We start from the raw sequence: 24,044 nt of genomic DNA on the forward strand, positions 1-24,044 counted from the left end.
TGTTCACATTACAAAACAGTGCACATGACACATGTTAGAAATAAAATATTGCAGGTTAAAAATATGTAAATTGGATACATAACACCGTGTACTTTAAACTTTATCTGGACACATACTCTACAGGCCAGTGCGGAAAGCTGACTGAATTGCTGTTGGGGAATAAACAGCAGAGCCCCCTCCCTCTTGCTTGCTGGGAGAGAGGTTGGTTTCAGTCAGCTGAGAACTCACATGATACCGAGTGATCGCAAGTTCAGAGGAAGCCAAAACCCCACCTTTTCACGTTCTCGACCGCTGGCCGGTATGGTATTGCTTTCCCTGTTTTTATTTCGGGTTGAATGAACGGTGCTGTGTTGGTTGGCCATTGCTTGGCGATCTGTGATCTGTCTTGCAGAACACTAGCTGTGGGCAGTCGGGGATCCGGGTTGTGTTCCGGCTTCCAATCCGGAGCACTCCGGCCCGGGCTCCGATTGCTGCGAGCTGGTTGCACATTAACTTGTGAGTTGGTGAACAGACTTACACTTCTTTTTAGACTGAAAGATCTTCGCGTATAAATCTTATACAGCAACAAAATTAGTTTAGTATTGCTGCAGAGTCCGTCTTTCCAATCTGTTCCTATCAACTCTTCCAACCCGTTTCTCCAGCCTTAAGTGTTTTAAACTGGAAAATCTGGTCTTACCTCCTTCGGCTTGCTTTAAGTTCAGAGAGGGAAGGAAATCAGCAGCCAGCTGAGGAGAGATAGTTAAGGTTTAAGGACGTACAATGTATCTTCTGTCTTTATATATAAATGCATTGAGTGAGGGCCGTCACACTTCAGGTATCACACATGCACATTCCTATTTTTTGTGTGAGAAAGCCAATCTAAAGAGGAACTTTCCCGGCAACAGGAAGAAAAAAACCCTCTCGTTGATCTCAGGATGGCCCCAAGAGCAATTAGCCTCCAGTTGACCTAAATGATGGCCTTAAAGGGACAGGCCAGGGTTACACACGGCTCTAATATAAAAACAGAAAATGCTGGAAATCACAGCAGGTCAGGCAGCATCTGTGGAGAGAGAAACAGAGTTCACGTTTCGGATCTGTGACCCTTAGTCAGGACTGGAGAAGTTCGAGATGAAACAGATTCTTGAGGAAATACATGGGCACTGGGAGGGGAGGGGAGGAAAGAACAAAGGGGAAGGTCTGTGATCGGGTGGAAGGCAGGAGAGATTTAAGAGACAAAAGGGATAATGGGCAAAAATGAGCTGGTAATTACACACAGCTCTTCCTTGGCAGCAGAATAATACAATGGCCTGGATTTTGAGGTGGTATTGCCGGCAAAACTGTCAATGTTTGCTGTCATTACCCCTCTGAAAATGACATCAACTTCTGGAGCCAGCACGTGTGCAGATAAACACGGAAATCCAGAAGTTGCTGTCAGTGATTCTACGCTTCTCCACAGGTTGTGTTTCGGAGCCCACAATCAATTCAAATCACACTGAAATGTAATTCCTGGTGAAAACTTCCCGAATTACACTGGAATATCACTGTTTAAAAACCCTGGAAATATTAAGCCTTGTTGAAAGAGATGTAACTTGATTTTTAACAGCATATTGACTGCTGAACAACAGTTTTGGCCCTATATTTGTGGAATGTCAATTTTGTTCTATTTATATGATCAGAATTACATTTTTTTATATTAAAAGTTTAGTTGAGATTTCAGCTTCTCCCTTAATCCTGTGGATATGTCCCAAGCTTTATTTCGCTCTCTGTAAAATGTATTAAATATACATTTATAATCTCTGCATTTTACTTCCTGGTTTGCTGTCTGTGAGAATTCTTCAATGTGATTGGCTGCTTCACCTGCTTGATGACATCACTGTTGCTGGACGCTGGAGCTTCGCTTGATTTGGCGACAGATTCAAATTAATGTCGGGAAATTGCCACTGACACAAATCCCAGACCCTTGTGTGTAACATGTCCTTGTACAGTACCATAATCCTCCAACTTATGAATAATGTGACCGGAGACCTGCTAGTAACTTACAACTTTACTCCAAATATGGGGGTGGTGGGGTGGTAGGTGAGGTGGTGTGGGTGGTATAATTGTAAATATCTGCAGGCACTGCCCAGGAGTCCAGTCTGCACTCCCCAGTCACTATATACAATTTCTGCTGTGAATTTAGGGAACTGGCATAGGAGGGGAAGTGCACAGAATTGGCATGCACAGAATGGGTAGGAGCGTGGACATTATCATAGCACTTCAAAGGCAATGTTGGGAGAGAGGCATGATATAGAGGGAACAACAAGGAGGTAAATTTTGCACAAAGTCAAAATTATCCCTTTTATAAGAGGAGAAAATACCAATGAATTGGTACTGCTGTCTATTAATTTTCCAAATGAATTGGGTCCCAGGGTCTTGGTATTGTGCTGCCTATTCATACACCAGATCTTCACAAACTGGTTCAAACGTGGTTTCCGCAATTACCGCAAAAAGCAGGAAACAAGGACCACATTACTACTGGATTCAAATCCTGGTGGTCATGTTTTGCCAGATTGTTGTAGTTTTGCTGCAACAACAAGCCAGAATTCAATCAAGTGTGTATAGTGGATGGGATGAAATTGGCAGAGGTGGGAAAGTGAATTAATTTGGGGGTGAATTTTGGCCATTCACTGGAAGGATTTAATTAATGAGATTGCTGAGTTCATTTCTCTAGGGTTCATCTGTGACAGTGTTTTGAATGCATATAATTAAAAAATAAATATTTAGAATTAAATGTGAATTATTTGGGGTCTTTTTCACCCTTGTAGATTTTTTTGGCTTCTGAATTTTAGATCACTCTAATAAGTCAGTCCCAATTCCCTATCCGTTTGAAAATATTGTCCCTGTCCTGGTTATCCAGGTACGCTCTCACTAATGTACCAGGATAATGAACAGAACAGCCTTTCTGTTGATGATTATTTTTAACTATTAGCATTATCCAATGTAGGATCTTTCCCCGGTCTTCAATAAGCAATAGTTTATTGCAATTCAAATTATTGTGAATGCCTTCTTATCTTGGATCCCTAATTATTGGAATTATCCAGTTGCTATTCTCTGAATGTTTGCCAATGTTGAATCTATTTAGTTTTGAAGGAAGGGTATGCAAAACTGCATATGCAATTCCAAATGTTGCTTCATCACCGATCTACATCAGGATAGAATAACTTGCTTAGACTTGCAGGCAAACCCTCTTGAGATGCAACCTGGTAAATGATCAGCCTGTCAATGACAGTTTCCTAATGACTAAATATTTTAAGTGACTGGTCAGTAATTGTCCTTATAGCTTTTCCTTTTCCATTTTATCAATGGAAAACCCATCCATCTTTAAAGGATTGTCTTTCTGTGTTTTATGAAACAGGTTGTTTTCCTGAAGTGCATCATGCAGCTCAAAGTGTTGCTGTTGATATCCTGCATACAGGTTCTCTTCCTCGCAGTCAGTAAGTATAACGGTTACAATCTCTTCATGGCCAATCTCGGGGCTTTGATCTTGTGTAACAATCTCTGTTGGCTGTTTTACTCAATAGAATTGACACAGTGTAAATTACATTTTGGGGAAGATGTGAAATAATGTTGCAGTAATTTTCACAGTTCTGCCTTTTCTGTATCCTGGCTGTGGTAATGGCTAATATGGAAGAGGTATTGTCATCATTGTTGAGTTTAAGGGGTAGGAGGGGAGAGGTCTCGCCATCAATGCCCCTTTTACAGAGGGGTGCATAGCTCCCTACTAGAGGTCCGCAGAGGCCTGTCGCTCTGGTCCAACACCGATTCCATTGTCATCTTGATTTAATTCCAGTCTGGGAGTTGCATCTTCCCAAACTGTGCAGCAGCTTTTCCATTTCCTTGCAGTCGCTTCAGAACACATTGTTGTCGTACTCACTTTTCTTAAAGGCCATGGTGGCCCCTTTCACAGAGGGATCTCTCCACGTGTATCCCTCTTTTGATCTTTCAAACTTTTACAAATGATTGTACTTAACAGGACTATCCTCAAATGAAGTTGCCACCCTCACAATCTAAGAAGGGTTACCAAGCCTCTCATAACATTTCTACACTTGCATTTCCATTAATCAAACGTTCAGACTGTAGGAGATGGATGTACTGGATGAAGTGACAGCTATTTCAGGGTGAAATCCCGACCGGAGATCCCCAAGAGATGTCCTTCTGCACCCACACATATTTTTAAATTGACTTAATTCTGGTCTGGGAGTTGCATCTGTGAAACTAACCACCAATGTTTTCAGTCTCTTCACATCTGCTTCTGAATATAGGATTACATTACATCGGATATAGGGCACAGAAATGGGCCTTTTGGCCCAACCAGTCCATTCTGATGTTTATGTTCCACTCTAGCCTCCCCCAGTCTTTCCTCATCTAAATCTATCAGCATAACCCTCTATTCCCTTCTCGCTCATATTCTAGCCGTATGTCTAGCCTCCCCTTAAATGAATATGTGTGCTGCTGCTCACCAAAAGGGTTTTGTTTTGTTCCAGCATTCTCCCCTCCTTGACTGAAGATGCGCTGGCTCATGCTGCGGTGTGGATCCATGGGTTTCTGAACAGTGTCAGTGGGTTATTCAACTGTGGGGGACCGCACACAGCTGATGATATGTTCACTTGGTGTTCACACATGGGCACTTTCCTGGACAATGATCAGGAAGAGCACCCCTGACTAAGCTCTCTATTTTCTTCCCCCCACTCCCCACTGAGAAAGAGGAGTTAGGGATATGATGAGATGGTAAGGTTGGCATTTAAAAAAAAAGGCATTTTGCATTAAATTATTATTTTGTATTTCCTAAAATTTCCAATATTCTTAGTTATCTCATGAATATGAAATACTGCTCTTGAAAATATCTGCTCCCGGTCTCGCTCTAACCAGCGATTGTATACACAGTAATTAAGGGAAGCAAGAGAGATGAATGAGTGATAACTCGCTTTATAAGAGACTTTCCCTTTTAAAAGAATAATAATTGAATCACAGGATGCCATGCTCATTGTCAGGAAGGGGGAGGGGAAAGCTTTCTATTGTGTTGCAGCCTTGAGTTTTGACCTAAGGCTATTATAAATTTGCTGACTTCAGCAACATTCACTCTCTGCTGAGCTCGGCTGATTATAACTCCACAGACCAGGGAAGCAAACTGCATAAAAGTGTCTGAGGCTCAAATAATTTTCTGGGAATTCTTCACCATTCTATATCAGGTAATTATAAATGGGAGACCACTTATGCATGTGACTGGGAGACTGCACACTGCATATTTTGAGACTATAGTCTACATTGATTTGGGTTTGTGTTCATATTGCTCCATGGCCTCGCCCCTCCCTATGTCTGTAACCTTCTCCAGCCCTACAACACTGAGCCAAGGTTGACATCACACTGCAACTGCTCAACATAAGAACATAAGAAATAGGAGCAGGAGTAGGCTATTTGGCCCATTGAGCCTGCTCCGTCATTCAATAAGATCATGGCTGATCTGATCATGGACTCAGCTGCACTTCCCTGCCTGCTCCCCATAACCCTTTACTCCCTTATCGCTCAAAAATCTGTCAATCTCCGCCTTAAATATATTCAATGACTCAGCCTCCACAGCTGTCTGGGGCAGAGAATTCCATAGATTAACAACCCTCTGAGAGAAGAAATTTCTCCTTATCTCATTTTTAAATTGGCGGCCCCTTATTCTAAGACTATGTCCCCTAGTTTTAGTTTCCCCTATGAGTGGAAATACCCTCTCTGCATCCACCTTGTCGAGCCCCCTCATTATCTTATAAGTTTCAATAAGATCACCTCTAATTCTTCTGAACTCCAATGTGTATAGGCTCAATCTAGCCTCATAAGTCAACTCCCTCATCTCCGAAATCAATGTAGTGAACCTTCTCTGAACAGCCTCCAATGCAAGTTGGCTAAACATATATTTAGAATATAGTGGCATATAGGTGACGTTGATTCGGCTGGAGATCTTCTACAGATTTCAATATACCACAGAATATCCATGTTGGGCTGCTCACCAGAAGACTCAGAAGAGAGTGAGCTTCTTCACATCCTATGCCACTGTGCTAACTTAGTCCCCTTTCTAGAAAGCATTAGAGAGGACCATAGCAGTGGGCTTAGCCATTGAGAATGATCCTAAGATATAATTATTGGGATTACTGTCCAAGATTAAAGCTCCACAATGCTCACATGCAGTGATTCTGTCAGCACTGTTAGAGGTGGAAAGGTTTATTGTCCTGTCATGGCAATTGAAGGAGCAACTAGCTCATGTCAGGTAATTGGCAAAAGAGACACAAAGAGAATTTTTATTACGTGTGGAGTTATGGTCTGGAATCCACTGCCTGGAAAGGGTGGTGGAAGCAGATCCAATAACAACTTTCAAAAGGGAATTGGATATATACTTGAAGGGGAGAACATTTGCAAGGCTATGGGAAAGGAACAGGGGAGTGGGACTAATTAGATAGCTCTTTCAAAGAGCAGGTACAGGCCCAATGGGCTGACTGGCCTCCTTCCATGCAGTAGGATTATATGATATCCGCTGAGGGGATGTGGTTCTCGAGAACATGAATCAGGAGAGACTGACATTTTATGGTAGGACTCCACATCAGTTGGGAAGGGTTAAGAAAGGACCTCAAGAGTTCAGGGCAAAATTATTCAGTGCAAGTGGTGAAGAATTCTTTCTGTGTATTTGTTAAGTACCCAACTTTTCATTTGGATTACATAGACCAACATAGAATATACAGCACAGCAACGCGGCATTCGACCTAACTAGTCCATGCTTGTGTTTATACTCCTCCCATTCCATCGACCTCATTCCATCGACCTCACCTCAGCCTTTCAGTATATCTTTCTATTCCCGTTTCTCTTGTGTGTTCATCTAGTTTCCTTTAAAAGCATCTAAGCTACTCGGGAGCAAAGCGGAGCTGTGCTGGGCAATGCTCCTTGTTCTATTTAATGGGTAATGGGCTACTTGGAAGGAGGGATATAGTTGGATTGTTTATACCACACTTTGAGATGCAGATGTTACCAGGGGTGAACTGGTTACCTTGAAAAGACACAGGATTCTTGGGGCAAGATGGGGGTGGGGGGGTGGACACAGATAATACAATGCTATGGGACCACTTCCCAAATGGTTAGTTCACCCCTGGATGTTACACATATTGTGCTGGATACCAGCCTGTATTTATATTGTTGTAAGCTTTCTGTACTTCTGTGCTTCAACCTAAAAAAAACATTTATTTGTTCAAAACAAAATAGGCACTTTGGTGAGGTAGCGGAGGAGCAGCCAAAGCTGATGAAATTATACTCAGCACATTCAGGAGAGCATGGGGGAATATTGGGGAAGAAAGCATACACGAATATTTCCTTTGACAAATCTGAGTGACTTGCTTATCGACCTGCACCTCCTGAATAAATAGCAACTTAGTGACACAATGTAGACAAACTGCTCTCCTGAAACGACCCCAAACTTGATTCTTGATCCCGGCTTCCATCAACGAGTATCCCAGGGGCACGTGTGAAGTTTCAAAATTGGCGGGCAAGGGACATGTATAACATGATTATGGGTACAAGGGACATGTGTGTAGCATGATGTGGGTGGGGTGTGTGTGGGATGTGGGTGGGGTGTGTGTGGGGGGTGGGTGGGGTGTGTGTGGGGGGGTGGGGGGGTTGTGGGGGGTGGGTGTGGGGTGTGGTGGGTGATGTGGGGTATGGTGGCGTGGGTGATGTGGGGTGTGGTGGCGTGGGTGTGGGGGGGGTGGGGTGTGGGAGGGGGTTGGGGGGGTGGGGGGTGGGGGGTGGGTGTGGGAGGGGGTTGGGGGGGGGTTGTGGGTATGGGGAGGTTGTGGGTGTGGGCGTTGTGGGGTGGAGGGGTGGGTGTGGGTATGGGGGGGTGGGTGTGGGTTGGGGGGGTGGGGGGGGGAGGTGGGTGTGTGGGGGGGTGGGGTGGATGTATGGGGGGGTGGGGCCGGTGTGGGGGGGGTGTGGGTGGGTGGGGTGTGGGGGGGGATGTGGGTGGGTGGTGTAGGGGATGTGGGTGGGTGGGTTGTGGGGGGGAATGTGGGTGGGTGGGGTGTGGGTGGGTGGTGTGGGGGGGATGTGGGTGGGGTGTGGGGGGGATGTGGGTGGGGTGTGGGGGGGATGTGGGGGGGATGTGGGTGGGGTGTGGGGGGGATGTGGGGGGGATGTGGGTGGGTGGTGTGGGGGATGTGGGTGGGGATGTGGGTGGGTGGGGTGTAGGGGATGTGGGTGGGTGGGGTGTAGGGGATGTGGGTGGGTGGGTTGTGGGGGGGGATGTGGGTGGGTGGTGTGTGGGTGGGTGGTGTGGGGGTGTGGGTGGGTATGGGGTGGGTGGGGGGGGGTTTGGTCGGGGGTGGGGTTGGTGCTGTTTCGGTTCCAGGAACAGCCTGATCTGAAACCTCTGCTGGGGTTGGCCAGCAGTTAGTTGTGGTACACCTGCCGTGGTGGCAGGACACAGTTTACATAAAACTGAAACGCGAATGAATAAATATATAAATGAATAAATAACGGAAGACATTATGAACTCATCACACTGCTGACCTCTCCATCTTACTTGCTGTGCCAATAAATTGCCTCATGATATCCCATTGAAGTCTCCATGTCAAGTATTGGGCATTTCTGGATATTCACATGATGACTACGGGCTTTGGAACAGCAGCAATAAACCCAAATTTAAAGAAACACACAATTCCTTCCAATTTTGGTGGAATTGGAAAAGGCCAGAAGTAGATAAATCACCCTTGGGCCTTGGTTTGGACAAGAGAGTTACACAGTCTCATGATTTGTATACTTTCGGATACTTGGATATCTGCAATGAGCTTTCAGTATGGAGAAGGGTTGGGAATGGGCTGTTCTGTGTCAAACCGAGACAGCATGGGTTAAAGGTTTAATGATTGTATCGTTGGAAGCTGGCAGTTATAAAGCTGCAGGAGGTCGTGGACCTGCTGACCTCCCGATCAAAGAGCTGTTCATTGCTCTGAAGCTGTAAACCTTGATTCCCTTCTCCTGGCATCTGTGTGTGTGCAATCGTGAACTTTGTGCTTGTTTATGGAGTGATAAGGGTGTCATCAATTCACATGCAGACTTCCCCCGGCCCCATTGAAACAGTGCTGTCTTCCACATCTGTCCAGTTCATTGCCTCCTCCCCTCTTTCATCTCTTCATGTGGTGACTGAAGGGCCTCTCGCTTTGACCTGGGGGGTCCCCACATATATGGTGGGTTAATTTTACAAGTCCACACGCCTGGCGGGGAGCATCACCCACTGGGATCACGTATCAGCAATGCGGTCTCACATAATTTAGATTTCTGTTAGGTAAGGGTATTAAGGGATACAGAACCAAGGCGGATAAATGGAATTCTGAAACAGGTCAGCCATTATTTCCTAAATGGCAGAACAGGGTTGAGGGGCTGAACGACCTACTCCTCCTATGTTATGGCCTAGGCTGGCAAATTGCTCAGAGATGTGCTCTGCTGCATCCCCTGTCTCCAGAGGCTAACTGCAATCCCACACAACAAGGCCTCCACCGCCTGCCACCCCAATCTGGCACAATTCCCAAGGAGTCCCCTTCCAAAGCATTAATGACCTTCCATCGCATCCCCCCCCCCCCCTAGCCCTCAGAGGCTGGAATTTGGCTGGGATCAGGGATATAACTCTGCAAAGTCCTGCCCCACTCCATCCCCTCTGCTTCGGTGAGGTGTCTCAATTAAAGGAAGGAACATAATAGCAGGAGAAGGCCATTTAGCCCCTCAAGCCTGCTCCATCTTTGAATTCGATCATGGCTGATCTGTACCTCAACTCCATTCACCTGCCGTTGCTCCATATGCCTTGAGACCCTTACCCAACAAAAATGGATCGATCTCAGTCTTGAAAGCTCCAATTGTCTCCCAGCTTCCACAGTCTTTTGGGGAGCGAGTTCCAGATTTCCACTCTCATTTGTGTGGAAAAACTCCTTGCTGATTTTGCCCCTGAATAGCCTAGCTCTAATTTTAAGATTATGTCTTGTTGTTCTTCATTTCACCCCACCCCAGGAAGTAGTTTTTCCATGTCTACCCTGTTGAATCCTTTGAACATCTTAAACACCTTGATCAGATCCCCCCCCTCAATCTTCTATACTCAAAGGAATATAAGCCAAGTTTATGAAACTTGTCCTCCTTATCTAACCCTCTAAGCCCCGGTATCATTCTAGTGAAGGAGGGTCTGTGACCCCCGGGGCTCCATGGTGTGCGCCAATGTGATCCTCGGAGACAAAATTTGGGTGGCCCTGGGGTAGATTGTACATGGTCTGTGGAAGCTGTGGCATTTTCTTGTTCTTATGACTCTGCTTCAGACATCATCATCATCATAGGTGGTCCCTCGAACGAGGATGACTTGCTTCCACACCAAAAGGGATGAGTTCACACATGTTTCAAAGGAGGACCCGATATTCCAGTCCTGAACTCCAAGGGTGGAAGATGCCTCGCGTGGATTTTTTTTTAACGTGTGGTGACCGTTGCACATCAGCCACCACACGGACTTGACAGAGCTAGGTCTTGGTCCAGTGGCAAGGGTAAACCAGGACGACTGCAGACCTGCTCTGCTGCAGGGACCTAGTGCGCGCACATATCTCAAGTGTGGGCTGACCCGTGCTGCCCCTGGGCCTTCGGCTCTTCTGGGTCCCACACCCTCATTTGCCGTTCCTCCGCCACGATCTCTTACTGTTCCTCCGCCATGATCTCTCACCGCTGATCTCTTACCTCTCCTCCGCCACGATCTCTCGGCGCTCGTCCACCACAAAACATTTGCTGCACCTCCGCCACGATTTCTCTCCATTCATCCGCCCCGACCTTCTCGCTCTTCCACTGTGCCTGGGCCCCGCCGATGTTCCTGCCCACGCTCTAACTGGCGACCTGGGCCTTGATGACATCACCCAGTCGCCCATCTCAAAGTCGTCACACACTTGGGACGACTCGCGCTGGAAGCTGTGGTGGCATGCTCCAGCTCTTTATACTCCCATTCTGCGGTGGTGTCCTCTCGCAGGTCGGGGTGGCATATAACTGATATCGCCCCTGCCCCCCCACTCCATCCCCTCCCCCCCCCCCCCCCCCCGCAAGTCCACACACCTGAGAACCTCTACCTTCCCTCTGATCCATATACTGAGCCTCTATGTAACTGGATTCCAAAGATGTGAGGCTATAACCAGAACAAGCAAAGGTCACAGCTGGAAGTGACATAAACACAGTGGCTTCCCCCCACCCATCCACCGCGTTCTACCAATGGCAAGGCTGATCACTAGTCTGTGCTGAATTATCCGTTCACAACCGGGCAGCGTAGAGGGGTGCTTCCCCTTGGGCAAGGGAGAGGAAATATCGGGCAAGGGAGAGGAAATATTGGCCAAGGCTACTAGTTATTTCAGCAACCCCTACTGGAAAATGTGTGTGCGTGAGGAGAGGACCAGATTCTGCTGTGATGCTTCCTGTGGTTGAATAGATATCCTAGCTCGGACTTTCTGACCGATGTTATTTTAATGCTGTCGGTAACCTACTTAAAATAACATGAGTTTAGGCTTCACTGGCTAGGCTTGCACACAGAGTGGCTCAAGACTGTGAAGCCATGCGATCAATACAGCTAAAGTATTCCTCTCAGATAATATAGACTGTGATCATCTAGACCATGACAATCTATTTCACATTGTCCAGAACAGTAGAACCAGAGGACATGGCCTGCATTTGAAGGGGGGGAATTCAAAACTAATCTGTGGAAACAATATTTCAGTGAGCGAGTGGAACAGACTCCCGAGGGAGAGTGTGGAAACTGTTAGTTTTGGATCATTGATTCAAATGTAAATTAGACAGATTTCTTTCGGAAAATAACGTGGGATACATTATACAAGTAATTTGAGACATGTCGTGTGGTGAGTGTAGCATGCTTGGAAGGAAGAGATGACTTTGGACCTATAGTTCCCAAAGCTCGCCACCCCTGGGGTTCCCTCCCATCATGTCTGGGTCTGTTGTAGACAAAAAGATAGATCAATCGTTGAGATTAGTCAACAACTCCATTACCGTTGTATCATATGAGTGCCAGGAGGGTAGAAGGTGAACTAGATGGACTTTTCTTGTCTAGCAGTTCCTATGCTCCTAAACCGCCTCACACTTACGTTGGTGGAAATTTCAGCAGTACCTTCCAATTGTCTCCCAAAGGAGAAATTTATTCTCCTGAAGCTATCTCCCCCTCTCCCACCATAGCTCTAACTGTTATTAAATGGCGATATCTGCACTCTTCTGGTGGCATTCACATCGAGCATGTAAATACAATGCAGAGGATTGTACAAAATCGCTGGGAACACAAGTGGGCAATTTTGCCGAGCAGGCATGGCCTGCCATTTCCGGCCCGTTATAGAGTGCGTTGCCTGGCTTCCCATTCCGCCGTCTCTGGGCAGGCAACGCTCCTCACTGGGACCGCCATTTCATAACATTACCTCGCATGGCACGAGAGTAAATCTGTCATTTTCACCCTGTCTCCATCAGAGCTGGAAACCGATCCCGAGGCGATCATCAAATCCTTGAACCTACAGCTCCTGCGATCCACGGGCCCGAGTTCACCAGCCAATCCCAGCATCCATATCGCCCTGCGACTGTCGGCAGACCACAGCCTGCACGATGAACGTAGATACCTACATAGACTGAAAACCGACCTCCGGAACAAATTGTCCAGGTGATCATTTCCACCCCCCCCCCCCCCCCTGCCGATCCCCCCTGCCCCCGCACCAATCTCCCATTCTCCAGGCCTCAAACAGCTGGGCTTAGTCAAACATACCCAGGTCTGGTCCCTTTCATTTGGTACTTTGGGCTCGTACTTTTGCATACAAAGGGAGGGGTGAGAGGGACCTCTTTAACCAAGATTGTTCAATGCAGCTAACATTGAATAATATAGAACTTACAGCACGGAAAAAGGTCATTTGGTTCAACTGGTCCATGGTGGTGGTTCATCTGCTGCTGAAACCCTTATCCATGCCTTTGTTACCTTTAGACTCCACTATTTCACCGCTCTCCTGGTCGGCCTCCCACCTTGCAACTGCTGTAAACTTCAGCTCATCCAAAACTCTGCTGCCAGTGTCCTAACACGAATCAAGTCTCATTCATCCATCATCCTTGTGCTCGCTGACCTACATTGGCCCCCGGTCTGGCAATGCTTCGATTTACCCTCCATGGCCACGCCCCTGCCTACCTCAGCAATCTCCTCCAGCCCTACAACCCTCCGAGATCTCTGCGCTCCTCCAATTCTGGTCTTTTGCACATCTCTGATTTGTTCTGTTCTACCATTGGTGGCAGTGCCTTCAGCTGCCTGGGCCCTAATCTTTGGAATTCTCTCCCGACACACCTCTGCCTCTCTTTCCTCCTTAACATAACAAATAGGAGCAGGCATAGGTGTAGGTCATACAGCTCTTCGAGCCTGCTCCGCCATTCAATGTCATAGCTGAACTTCTACATCACCTCCACTTCCCCGCCCTCTCCCCATATCCCTTGATTCCACCTAGTGCCTAAAAATTTATCGATCTCAGTCTTGAATATACTCGCCAACAGCACCCACAGTACTCTGGAGTAGAGAATTCCAAAGATTCAAAAAATTCTGAGTGAAGTAATTTCTCCTCATCTTTGTCCTAAGTGGCCAACCCTTTATCCTGAGACTATAACAAGACTATGGGTGCGGATGGAATCCCTGCTGAGGCATTGAAGTATGGCGGAGAGGCACTGCTGGCGCGAATACACAACCTCATTTCTCTCATCTGGAGGGAAGAGAGCAATCTGGGGGATCTCAGAGATGCAGTAATCGTGACCATCTTTAATAAAGGGGACAAGTCTACTACAGAGGAATCTCCCTGCTATCAGCCACTGGGAAAATCGTCGCTAGAGTTTTCCTCAACCGGCTTTTCCTGTGGCTGAGGAGCTCCTCCCGGAGTCACAGTGCGGATTTTGTCCCTTGCAGGGCACAACAGACATGATTTTTGCAGCATGATGACTACAGGAAAAATGCAGGGAACAGTGCCAGCCCTTATAAAGGCCTTTAACACTGTCAACCGCGAGGGTCTATGGAGCGTCCTTCTCCATTTCGGATGCCCCAGAAGTTTGTCACCATCCTCCGCCTGCTCCACGATGACATGCAGGCCGTGATCCTTACCAGCGGATCCATCACAGACCCAATCCACGTCCGGACTGGCGTCAAACAGGGCTGCGTCATCGCCCCAACCTTCTCAATCTTTCTCGCCGCCATGCTCCACCTCACAGTCAACAAGCTCCCTGCTGGAGTGGAACTAAACTACGGAACCAGTGGGAACCTGTTCAACCTGCGCCGTCTCCAGGCCAGATCCAAGACCACCTCTGTCATCGAGCTACAGTACGGGGTACTCGGACAACGCCTATGTCTGCGCACATACAGAGGCTGCACATAGTTGACGTATTTACTGAGGCGTATGAAAGCATGGGCCTTACGCTAAACATCCGTAAGATAAAGGTCCTCCACCAGCCTGTCCTCACCAACAGCACTGCCCCCCAGTCATCAAGATCCACGACGCGGCCCTGGACAACGTGGACCACTTCCCATATCTCAGGAGCCTCTTACCAACAAGAGCAGGCATCAATGACTAGATCCAACACTGCCTCAGTGTGCCAGTGCAGCCTTCGGCCACCTGAGGAAAAGAGTATTTGAAGACCAGGCCCTCAAAACTGCCACCAAGCTTATGGTCTACAGGGCTGTAGTAATATCTGCCCTTCTGTATGGCTCAGACACATGGACCATGTACAGTAGACACCTCAAGTTGCTGGAGAAATATCACCAATGATGTTTCCGTAATATCCTACAAATCGCCTGGGAGGACAGACGCACCAACATCAGCGTCCTCACTCAGGCTAACATCCCCAGCATTGAAGCACTGACCACACTCGATCAGCTCTGTTGGGCAAGCCACATAGTCCGCATGACGGACACGAGACTCCTAAAGCATATGCTCTACTCGGAGCTCCTCCACGGCAAACGAGCCAAAGGTGGGCAGTGGAAATGCTACAAGGGCATCCTCAAAGCCTCCCTGATAAAATGCAACATCCCTGCAGATACTTGGGAGTCCCTGGCCCAAGACCGCCCGAAGTGCATCCGAGAGGGCGCTAAGCACCTCGAGTCTCAATGCCGAGAGCATGCAGAAAACAAGCGCAGACAGCGGAAAGAGCGTGCGGCAAACCAGTCCCACCCATCCCTTCCCTCAACGACTATCTGTCCCACCTGTGACAGAGTTTGTGGCTCTCGTATTGGACTGTTCAGCCACCAAATAATTCACTTCAGGAGTGGAAGCAAGTCTTCCTCGATTCCGAGGGACTGTCTATGATGATGAGGTCTAGACTCCCCAGCCAAGGGAAACAGCCTCTCAACATCTATCCTATCAAACCCTCAAAGGATTTTATACGTTTCAGTGAGATTATCTCTCATTTTCCTAAATTCAAGAGTACTCCAGAGATTCTACTCAATCTCTCCTTATAGGACGACCCTCTCATCCCTGGAATCAATCTAGAGAATCTTCGTTGCACCCCCTCTAAGACAAGTATATCCTTACTTGGGTAAGGAGACGAAAACTGTACGCAGTATTCCAAGTGTAATCTCACCAAAGCCTATAATTGCAATAAGACTTCCTTACTCTTGTATTCCAACCCCCTTGCAATAAAGGCTAACAACATAGCATGTACCTGCCTGTTAACATCCTGTGATTCATGTACAAGAACACCCAAATCCCTCTGAATACCAACATTTACTAGTCTCTCACCTTATACTCCATCTGCCACCAACCTGTCTTTTTGTGCCCTCCTCACAGCTTACTTTCCCATCCAGCTTTGTATCATCTGCAAACTTACACTCGGTCCTTCATTTAAGTCATTGATATAGATTGTAAGTAGCTGAGGTCCAAGCACTGATCCTTGTGGCACTCCACTATTTACACCCTGCCATCCTTAAAATGGCCCATTTATTCCTACTCTTTGTTTTCTGTCCATTAACCAATCTTCAACCTATGCTAATATATTACCCCAATCCCATGAGCCCTAATCTTGTGCAACAACTTCATGTGTGACATCTTATCGAGTGCCTTCTGAAAATCCAATATACTACATCCACTAGTTCCTCCCTTATCTACCTGCTGGTTACACACAGAAAACTCTTAATAGATTTGTCGAGCACAATTTCCCTTTCATAAAGCCGTGTTGACTCTATCTAATCAAATTGTGATTTTCCAAATGCCCTGTAATGACGCTCCTTAAAACATACCTCTTTTACCAAAGTTTTGGTTGCTTGTCCTAATAGCTTCTTATGTGGCTCGGTCTCAAATTTTGTTTGATAATTGCTCCTTGGGATGTTTTACTACATTAAGCATGCTATACAAATGCAAGTTGTTGTTGTGCTCTACAACAGCTTCCTCTTCACCCTAATTCATCTAACCCTATTAGCATGTCCTTCTATTCCTATCTCCCTTATGTACTTGTCTAACTTCCCTTAAATACATCTATTCTTTATGCCTCAACTCCCCGTGGTAGCACGTTCCACATTCTAACCACTCTCTGGGCAAAGAAGCTTCTCCTGAATTTGTAAACAAATTTATCTGTTTTGTTTTGTAACACTGCTGTGAAGCACCTTGGGACGTTTTACTATGTTAAAGGCCCTATATAAATAAAAGTTGTTAATATTTCATATTTGATTTATTAGTGACTATCTTATACCCCTAGTTTTGGGCTCTCCACAAGTGGACACATTCTTTCTATGTCTATCCTATAAAACCCCTTCATAATCTTAAAGATCTCTATTGGATCATCCCTCAGCCTTCTCTCCTCGAGAGAAAAGAGCCACAGCCTGTTCAAACTTTCCTGTAGCAGAGATAGAAACCGAGGGACAGATTTTCATATTCCTGCACCTGGGGCTCTTGGTGCAGCGAATACATGAAAATGGGGCGAGAGGAGTTCACGTCGCTATCGGAGCCCGCCCCCAGTTTCCGTCCATGTATCTATCTTATGCCGGAAACTCAAGGTAGGTCGCCAGATTCCATGCAGTACCTGCTCCGCAGATAGGCGGTGCTGTGATGGGGCTTCCGAAGGTGGAAGGTGTGATGTTGCAACTTTAAAAAAAACACATACTGTAGTTTGATGTTGAGGGAATCCCCAATAAGTTGTAACAGTATTCCCAATGTGGCACTGCAAACACAACAGAGTTCCCTAAAACCAAGCAGTGTGGCAAGTTAGGATAACTGCAGGGCAACATGGGGCATTGTAAGTTTATTTTGGCAGGAAAACTCACTTAACACACCTCCTTTCTGCCCAAAACAATATTTACTCCCTCCCCCCACCCCCATGTATTTCAAGGCCTTTAGCCCTCATTGGGCCTCTCAAACCCCCTCCCATCTGCAACCGTCTCCTTCATGTCCTCTCTTCTTCCTTACCCCATCTGCCACTTTACTCCCATAGCTTACTCTCACCTCCCTTCTCCCTCTCTTTCCCGCCTCTTCCTCTCTGTTCCACCTCCTCTTTCCTCCACCCCCCCGGGCTCCCTTCTTACTCATCGCTCTCACACGCTCTCTCTTTCTCTGTCTCCTATCCCCTCCCCTTCTCTCATCCTATCCTGACCTACCCTCCTCGCTTCCTCTCCCTCATCTTAGCCGCCTTCTTCTAACCCTGCTTCACCGCAATATTGAACTTCATCTTGACTGGCCGTGTAGAAGATTGACTTGTTTCAATTAAGGAAGAAACAAGACAGAAATAACCGATGAGACTCGAGAGATACTGGCCCAGAACTTGCGGTCAGAGGCGAAGCAACAGCATTTGCCTCTGGCCCCGAAGAAAGCTGCCCACAATGATCTCGCGATCTCTGTGGCGAGAAGTTAGCCTTTTTCAATGCACAAGTGATTTCTGTGCAATATAATGGGGAATCCCTTATGCGATCTGCTGTGACATCACCAAGCTGTCGAAGCAGCCAATCACATTGCAGAATTCTCACAGCCAGGGAACCAGGAAATCAGAACCTGATTTTATCCCGATTTTAAAAAAAATGTTAGAGAGCAAAACAGGGATTGGGGCTCTCGCATGGGTGAATATAAAGCCACTTCATCTGTCCATCAATCCTGTTTATAGGCTGGGTTTGTTTTCTTTGGAATAGAGGAGGCTGAGGAAAGATCTAACTGAGGTGTATAAAATTATGAGGGGCCCAGATAGAGTGGATAGGACGGACCTATTTCCCTTAGCAGAGGGGTCAACAATCAGGGGGCATAGATTTAAAGTAATTATTAGAAGGTTCTGATGGGATTTGAGGAGATTTTTTTCACGCAAAGGGTGGTGTGGGTCTGGAACTTACTGTAGAGGCAAAAACCTTCACCACATTTAAAAAGTACTTGAATGTGCACTTGTAGTGCTGTAACCTGCAGGGCTACGGACCAAGAGCTGGAAAGTGGGGTTAGGCTGGGTAGCTCTTTGTCGGCCGGCGCGGACACGCTGGGCCGCAATGGCCTCCTTCCGTGCTGTAACTTTCTATGAAAGGTAAACCTGAAATAAATATGAACAAACATTAAAAAATATATATTTTTTTTTTAAAGTTTCTTAATTTATAATCTTTATTATAATGGAGAAATGTAACTGCACAAAATTAAAATGAGTTTTTTCAAGGCCATAATCTTTGTTTAGCAGTCAGTGCCCTGTTAAAACCCCAGTAACACCAAATCCAACAAGGCTTAACATTTAGTGGAGTGTTTAACAGCATTATTACCGCAGAAAAGCTCAAGTTTTCGTTAGTTTAGTTGATTACCGGCTATGGGACAGGGTGAGTGGGCCATAGAGCAGCCAGTGTCAGAAGAGTGAATGACTGACTGCAACTTCAGGACTTCCACGTTGGCATGTGCATCCGCTGCAATCTAAAGTTGCGGTCCGTTTGAAAGTGGCAATAACAACAAGCGCTGTTAGTTTACCATTATTACATGCCGCAAATTCCGGTCAATAATTGAGTGTGAAACCACAATAAGTGCAATCAAACCAACTGTTGTTTTAAATATTGATTGGAATAGATTTTGGCCACCAAGTTAGTCGCCTCGCCTCTAGGACCTCATTGACGGATGAATTCTGCCCTCTGCTGGCTCTAAGGGTTTGTGCAGTCTGCAACCGGCTGCTTGCACAAGATTTACCCTAAATTGCTAGGAGGCTAGTGTCTCCGCTACAGAACACCGATCCAAGATTAGTATGTTACAATGTAATTAGTTCATTCATTATCGGGACGTGGACATTGCTGGAAAGAGCCGCATAAATCGTCCATTCGTAGTATCCCTGAGGTAATGGTGGGCCTTCTCCTTTAACCGCTGATAGTGATTTGCTATAATTGAGTGGTCGCTAGGTCAGTTCAGAGACAAGAAGGTTGGTGTGGAACTGGAGTCACATATAGGCCAGACCGCGTAAGGATGGCAGGTTACCGTCCCGAAGGGCAGCAGTGAACCAGTTGGTACCAGGTTTTAAATTCTCAAACTGCCTTGATGAGATTTGAACTCTCATTCTCTGAATTATTAGTCCAGGTCTCTGGATTGCTGGTCCAGTAACACAACCATTACACCACCGACTCACTGACAACAACTTGTATTTATATAGCACCTTTAACATCGTAAAATGTCCCAAGCTGCTTCACAGCAGTGTTATAAGACAAAACAATAAATTTGACACCGAGCCACATAAGGAGATATTAGGTCAGGTGACCAAAAGCTTGGTCAAAGAGGTAGGTTTTAAGGAGTGTCTTAAAGAAGGAAAGAGAGGTAGGGAGGCAGAGAGGTTTAGGGAGGGTATTCCAGAGCTTAGGGCCCAGGCAGCTGAAGGCACGGCCACCGATGGTTGAGCAGTTATAATCAGAGATGCTCAAAAGGGCAGATTTGAGGAGCCCAGACATCTCTGGGTTGGGGGTTGTGGGGCTGAAGGAAATTAGGGAGGGGCGAGGCCATGGAGCGATTTGTAAACAAGGATGAGAATTTTGAAATTGAGGCATTGCCTAACCGGGAGCCAAATGTAGGTCAGCGAGCACAGGGGCGATGGGTGAGCGGGACTCGGTGCGAGTTAGGACACGGCAGCAGGGTTTTGGATTAGCTCTAGTTTACATAGGTTGGAATGTGGGAAGCCAGTCAGGAGTGCATTGGAGCAGTCAAGTCTAGAGATTAAAAAAGGCATGGATGAGTGATTCAGCAGCAGATGAGGTGAGGCAAGAGCAGAGACGGGCGATGTTACGGAGGTGGAAATAGGCGGTCTTAGTTATGCCGCAAATATGTGGCCAGGAGGTCATTGCAGGGTCAAATATGACACCAAGGTTGCGAACAGTCTGGTTCAGCCTCAGACAGATGCTAGGGAGAGGGATGGAGTCGGTGGCTAGGGAACGCAGTTTGTGGCGGGGACCAAAGACAATGGCTTTGGTCTTACCAATATTTAATTGGAGAAAATTGGACGTTGGACTTTGCGGCAGTGGGGCAGTTTAGATTACCTCGAGGCGCTGGGCTGGCTGAATTCAATCACACAGATGAAGTGACTTTTAAGATTTGCGCTTAGCAAAGACAGGACAGACTAACCAACTTTCCCGATTGTCTCGCTCAGCTCCTCCGGATCGCAGCGTGAGTCGGAACCATCCACAGGCCTGGTCGCCCTTTACCTGCTGGCTCTGCGTGCCTCCTGTCAGGACCTGCCCAGCCGACAGAGAGCACTGGCATATCTGAAAAACCAACTCAGTGCCGAGAAAAACCACACAAAACGTAAGTACTTTCAGCCCTTCCACACATTTATTTTCTCCTGGAAAAGAAACCCAATAATGTTGAGACCACTTGTTAATAAATGTTCCTCTAAGGCTGGTATTCAGGAGCACAGTTATTATGTTTAATATGTGGGGAATGTCACCAGCTCCTGCCCCCAGGGAAGAATATGCACACATAATAGTCTACCTCTCATATCTGATAAATCTCCTGGACCTGATAGCTTGCATCCTAGGGTCTTAAGAGAAGTAGCGGCAGAGATTGTGGATGCACTGATTGTAATTTACCAAAATTCCCTGGATTCTGGGGAGGTCCCAGCAGCTTGGAAAACTGCAGATGTAACGCCCCTATTCAAAAAAGGAGGCAGACAAAAAGCAGAAAACTACAGACCAGTTAGCCTAACATCTGTGGTTGGGAAAATGTTGGAGTCCATTATTAAAGAAGCAGTAGCAGGACATTTGGAAAAGCAAAATTCAGTCAGGCAGAGTCAGCATGGATTTATGAAGGGGAAGTCATGTTTGACAAATTTGCTGCAGTTCTTTGAGGGTGTAACAAACAGGGTGGATAAAGGGGAACCAGTGGATATGGTGTATTTGGATATCCAGAAGGCATTTGACAAGATGCCACATAAAAGGTTACTGCACAAGATAAAAGTTCACGGGGTTGGGGGTAATATATTAACATGAATAGAGGATTGGCTAACTAACAGAGAACAGAGAGTCAGGATAAATGGTTGATTCTCTGGTTGGCAATCAATAACTAGTGGGGTGCCGCAAGGATCAGTTTTGGGACTCCAACTATTTACAATCTATATTAACGACTTGGAAGAAGGGACTGAGTGTAACGTAGCCAAGTTTGCTGACAATACAAAGATGGGAGGAAAAGCAATGTGTGAGGAGGACACAAAAAATCTGCTAAAGGACATAGACAGGCTAAGTGAGTGGGCAAAAATTTGGCAGATGAAGTATAATGTCGCAAAGTGTGAGGTGATGCACTTTGGCAGAAAAAAATCAAAGAGCAAGTTATTATTTAAATGGAGAAAGATTGCAAAGTGCTGCAGTACAGCGGGACCTGGGGATACTTGTGCATGAAACACAAAAGGATAGTATGCAGGTACAGCAAGTGATCAGGAAGGCCAATGGTATCTTGGCCTTTATTGCAAAGAGGATGGAGTATAGAAGCAGGGAAGTCTTGCTACAACTATATAAGGTATTGGTGAGGCCACACCTGGAATACTGCGCACAGTTTTGGTTTCCATATTTACGAAAGGATATACTTGCTTTGGAGGCAGTTCAGAGAAGGTTCATTAGGTTGATTCCAGGGATGAGGGGGTTGACTTATGAGGAAAGGTTGAGTAGGTTGGGCCTCTACTCATTGGAATTTAGAAGAATGAGAGGTGATCTTATCGAAACGTATAAGATTATGAGGGGGCTTGACAAGGTGGATGCAGAGAGGATGTTTCCACTGATGGGGGAGACTAGAACTAGAGGACATGATCTTAGAATAAGGGACCACCCATTTAAAACAGAGATGAGGAGAAATTTCTTCTCTCAGAGGGTTGTTAATCTGTGGAATTTATTGCCTCAGAGAGTTGTGGAAGCTGGGACATTGAATAAATTTGAGACAGAAATAGACAGTTTCTTAAACGATAAGGGGGTAAGAGGTTATGGGGAGCGGGCGATGAAGTGGAGCTGAGTCCATGATCTTAGTGAATGGCGGAGCAGGCTCGAGGGGCCGTATGGCCTGCTCCTGTTCCTATTTCTTATGTTTTATGTAATATTTCTACCTCTCCTGCCTTGATTCAGCTCCGCTCCTCCCTCGACACGGAGTGGGTGTGTGGCTGTTCCCCAAGCTCCAACAATGCTGCCATTGATTGGCCAATATGGAGCTCCTGTCAGCAACCTGCGAATGGCCCTCAAATTTTGCATCCTCCCCCCACCCCGGGCAAGAAACCCTTTCGAGGCCTCTGCCCAGACCACATGCCACAAGACTCCCCACCCCCGGGAAGTTCAGCTCAGTCAGGAAAGGAATTGACTCTCACTCCATGGTACTGTATGTTGGTGCATACACTGGGAGCCTGTTCATGGTGGACTGTCCCTTTAATGATGATTATTCTGCAACTTGTGTAGGAAGAATGTTCCTCTTTTTAAAAAAAAAAATCACACCGGAGATTGAGGGTCGACAGGAAACGCTCATTTCCTCAATATAACTTTAGATTATTTAACTTTATTACATCCACCAACACCGTTCTGATCTGTGACCATTTTTCACTTGTTTTCTTTCGAAACTAAGTGTTAATCTACTTGATGTGAAGAAATATTCTGATAATTTTTGAGCTAAGAACAAAATAATGGAATGGTGTGTGGAATGTTGCAGAGAACTGAGATGTGATCTCGCTGTGTGTGTGCGAGCTGTGTGTGTGTGTGTGTGCGCGCTGTGTGTGTGTGCGCGCTGTGTGTGTGTGCGCGCTGTGTGTGTGCGCGCTGTGTGTGTGTGCGCGCTGTGTGTGTGTGCGCGCTGTGTGTGTGTGCGCGCTGTGTGTGTGTGCGCGCTGTGTGTGTGTGCGCGCTGTGTGTGCACGCTGTGTGTGTGTGCGCGCTGTGTGTGTGTGTGCGCGCTGTGTGTGTGTGTGCGAGCTGTGTGTGTGTGTGTGCGCGCTGTGTGTGTGTGCGAGTTGTGTGTGTGTGCGTGTGCAAGCTCTGTGTGCGTGTGCGAGCACTGTGTGTGTGTGTGCTATACCCTGTCTCTGCCATTAGATGACACTGGTCAGCCTTTCTCAACTGCTGCCATCTGGTGATGCGGACAGGGTACTGCAAAATCATCCGTGAAGTGCTGACATTGGGCATGTTGTACAGATAAATAACCTGTGTTTATGTTGGAGTAGCTTCTCCAGTTGCTCTCTCGGCATAAATATGGCGTCACAGAACATCTGCTCTTGATAGAAAGCTCCAGATTTTCATTTCCGGGAATGTTACACTTGAAAATCTCTCAGATGCAAAGTGCTGCACAAAGAAAGCAGAGAGACTTGTATTCATATCATGCATTTCCTGACCTCAGGACGACCCAAAGTGCTTCCCAGCAAATAAACTACTTTTGAACTTCAGTCATTGTTATAATGTAGGAAACGCGACAGCCAATTTGCGCACAGCAAGCTCCCACAAACAGCAATGAAATAAAAAATAAATGATTAGAGCACCTGTTGTAGGTGTTGGTTGAGGGATAAATATTGGCACTGACACCAGGTAAACTCCTCTGCATTTCTTCGAATAG

At 46.5% G+C, this 24,044-nt stretch overlaps 1 protein-coding gene across 4 annotated transcripts in view; it reads left to right on the forward strand.

The window, feature by feature from the left end:
• tcn2 (transcobalamin II) overlaps positions 1–24,044 on the forward strand; it is a 156,152-nt gene that overhangs the window by 107,706 nt on the left and 24,402 nt on the right. For 2 of the 4 annotated variants that reach the window (XM_070887627.1, XM_070887630.1), the window contains exons 2-4: positions 3,374–3,452; positions 12,517–12,703; positions 20,623–20,777. In XM_070887627.1, the coding sequence (XP_070743728.1) occupies positions 3,374–3,452; positions 12,517–12,703; positions 20,623–20,777 (421 nt within the window). Of the gene's footprint in view, positions 1–192; positions 299–3,373; positions 3,453–12,516; positions 12,704–20,622; positions 20,778–24,044 lie in introns of those variants that run through there. The other 2 variants (XM_070887628.1, XM_070887629.1) reach the window with 2 other exon arrangements.

Source organism: Pristiophorus japonicus, chromosome 8, assembly GCF_044704955.1.
Source record: "Pristiophorus japonicus isolate sPriJap1 chromosome 8, sPriJap1.hap1, whole genome shotgun sequence".
NCBI classification, from domain to species: domain Eukaryota; kingdom Metazoa; phylum Chordata; class Chondrichthyes; family Pristiophoridae; genus Pristiophorus; species Pristiophorus japonicus.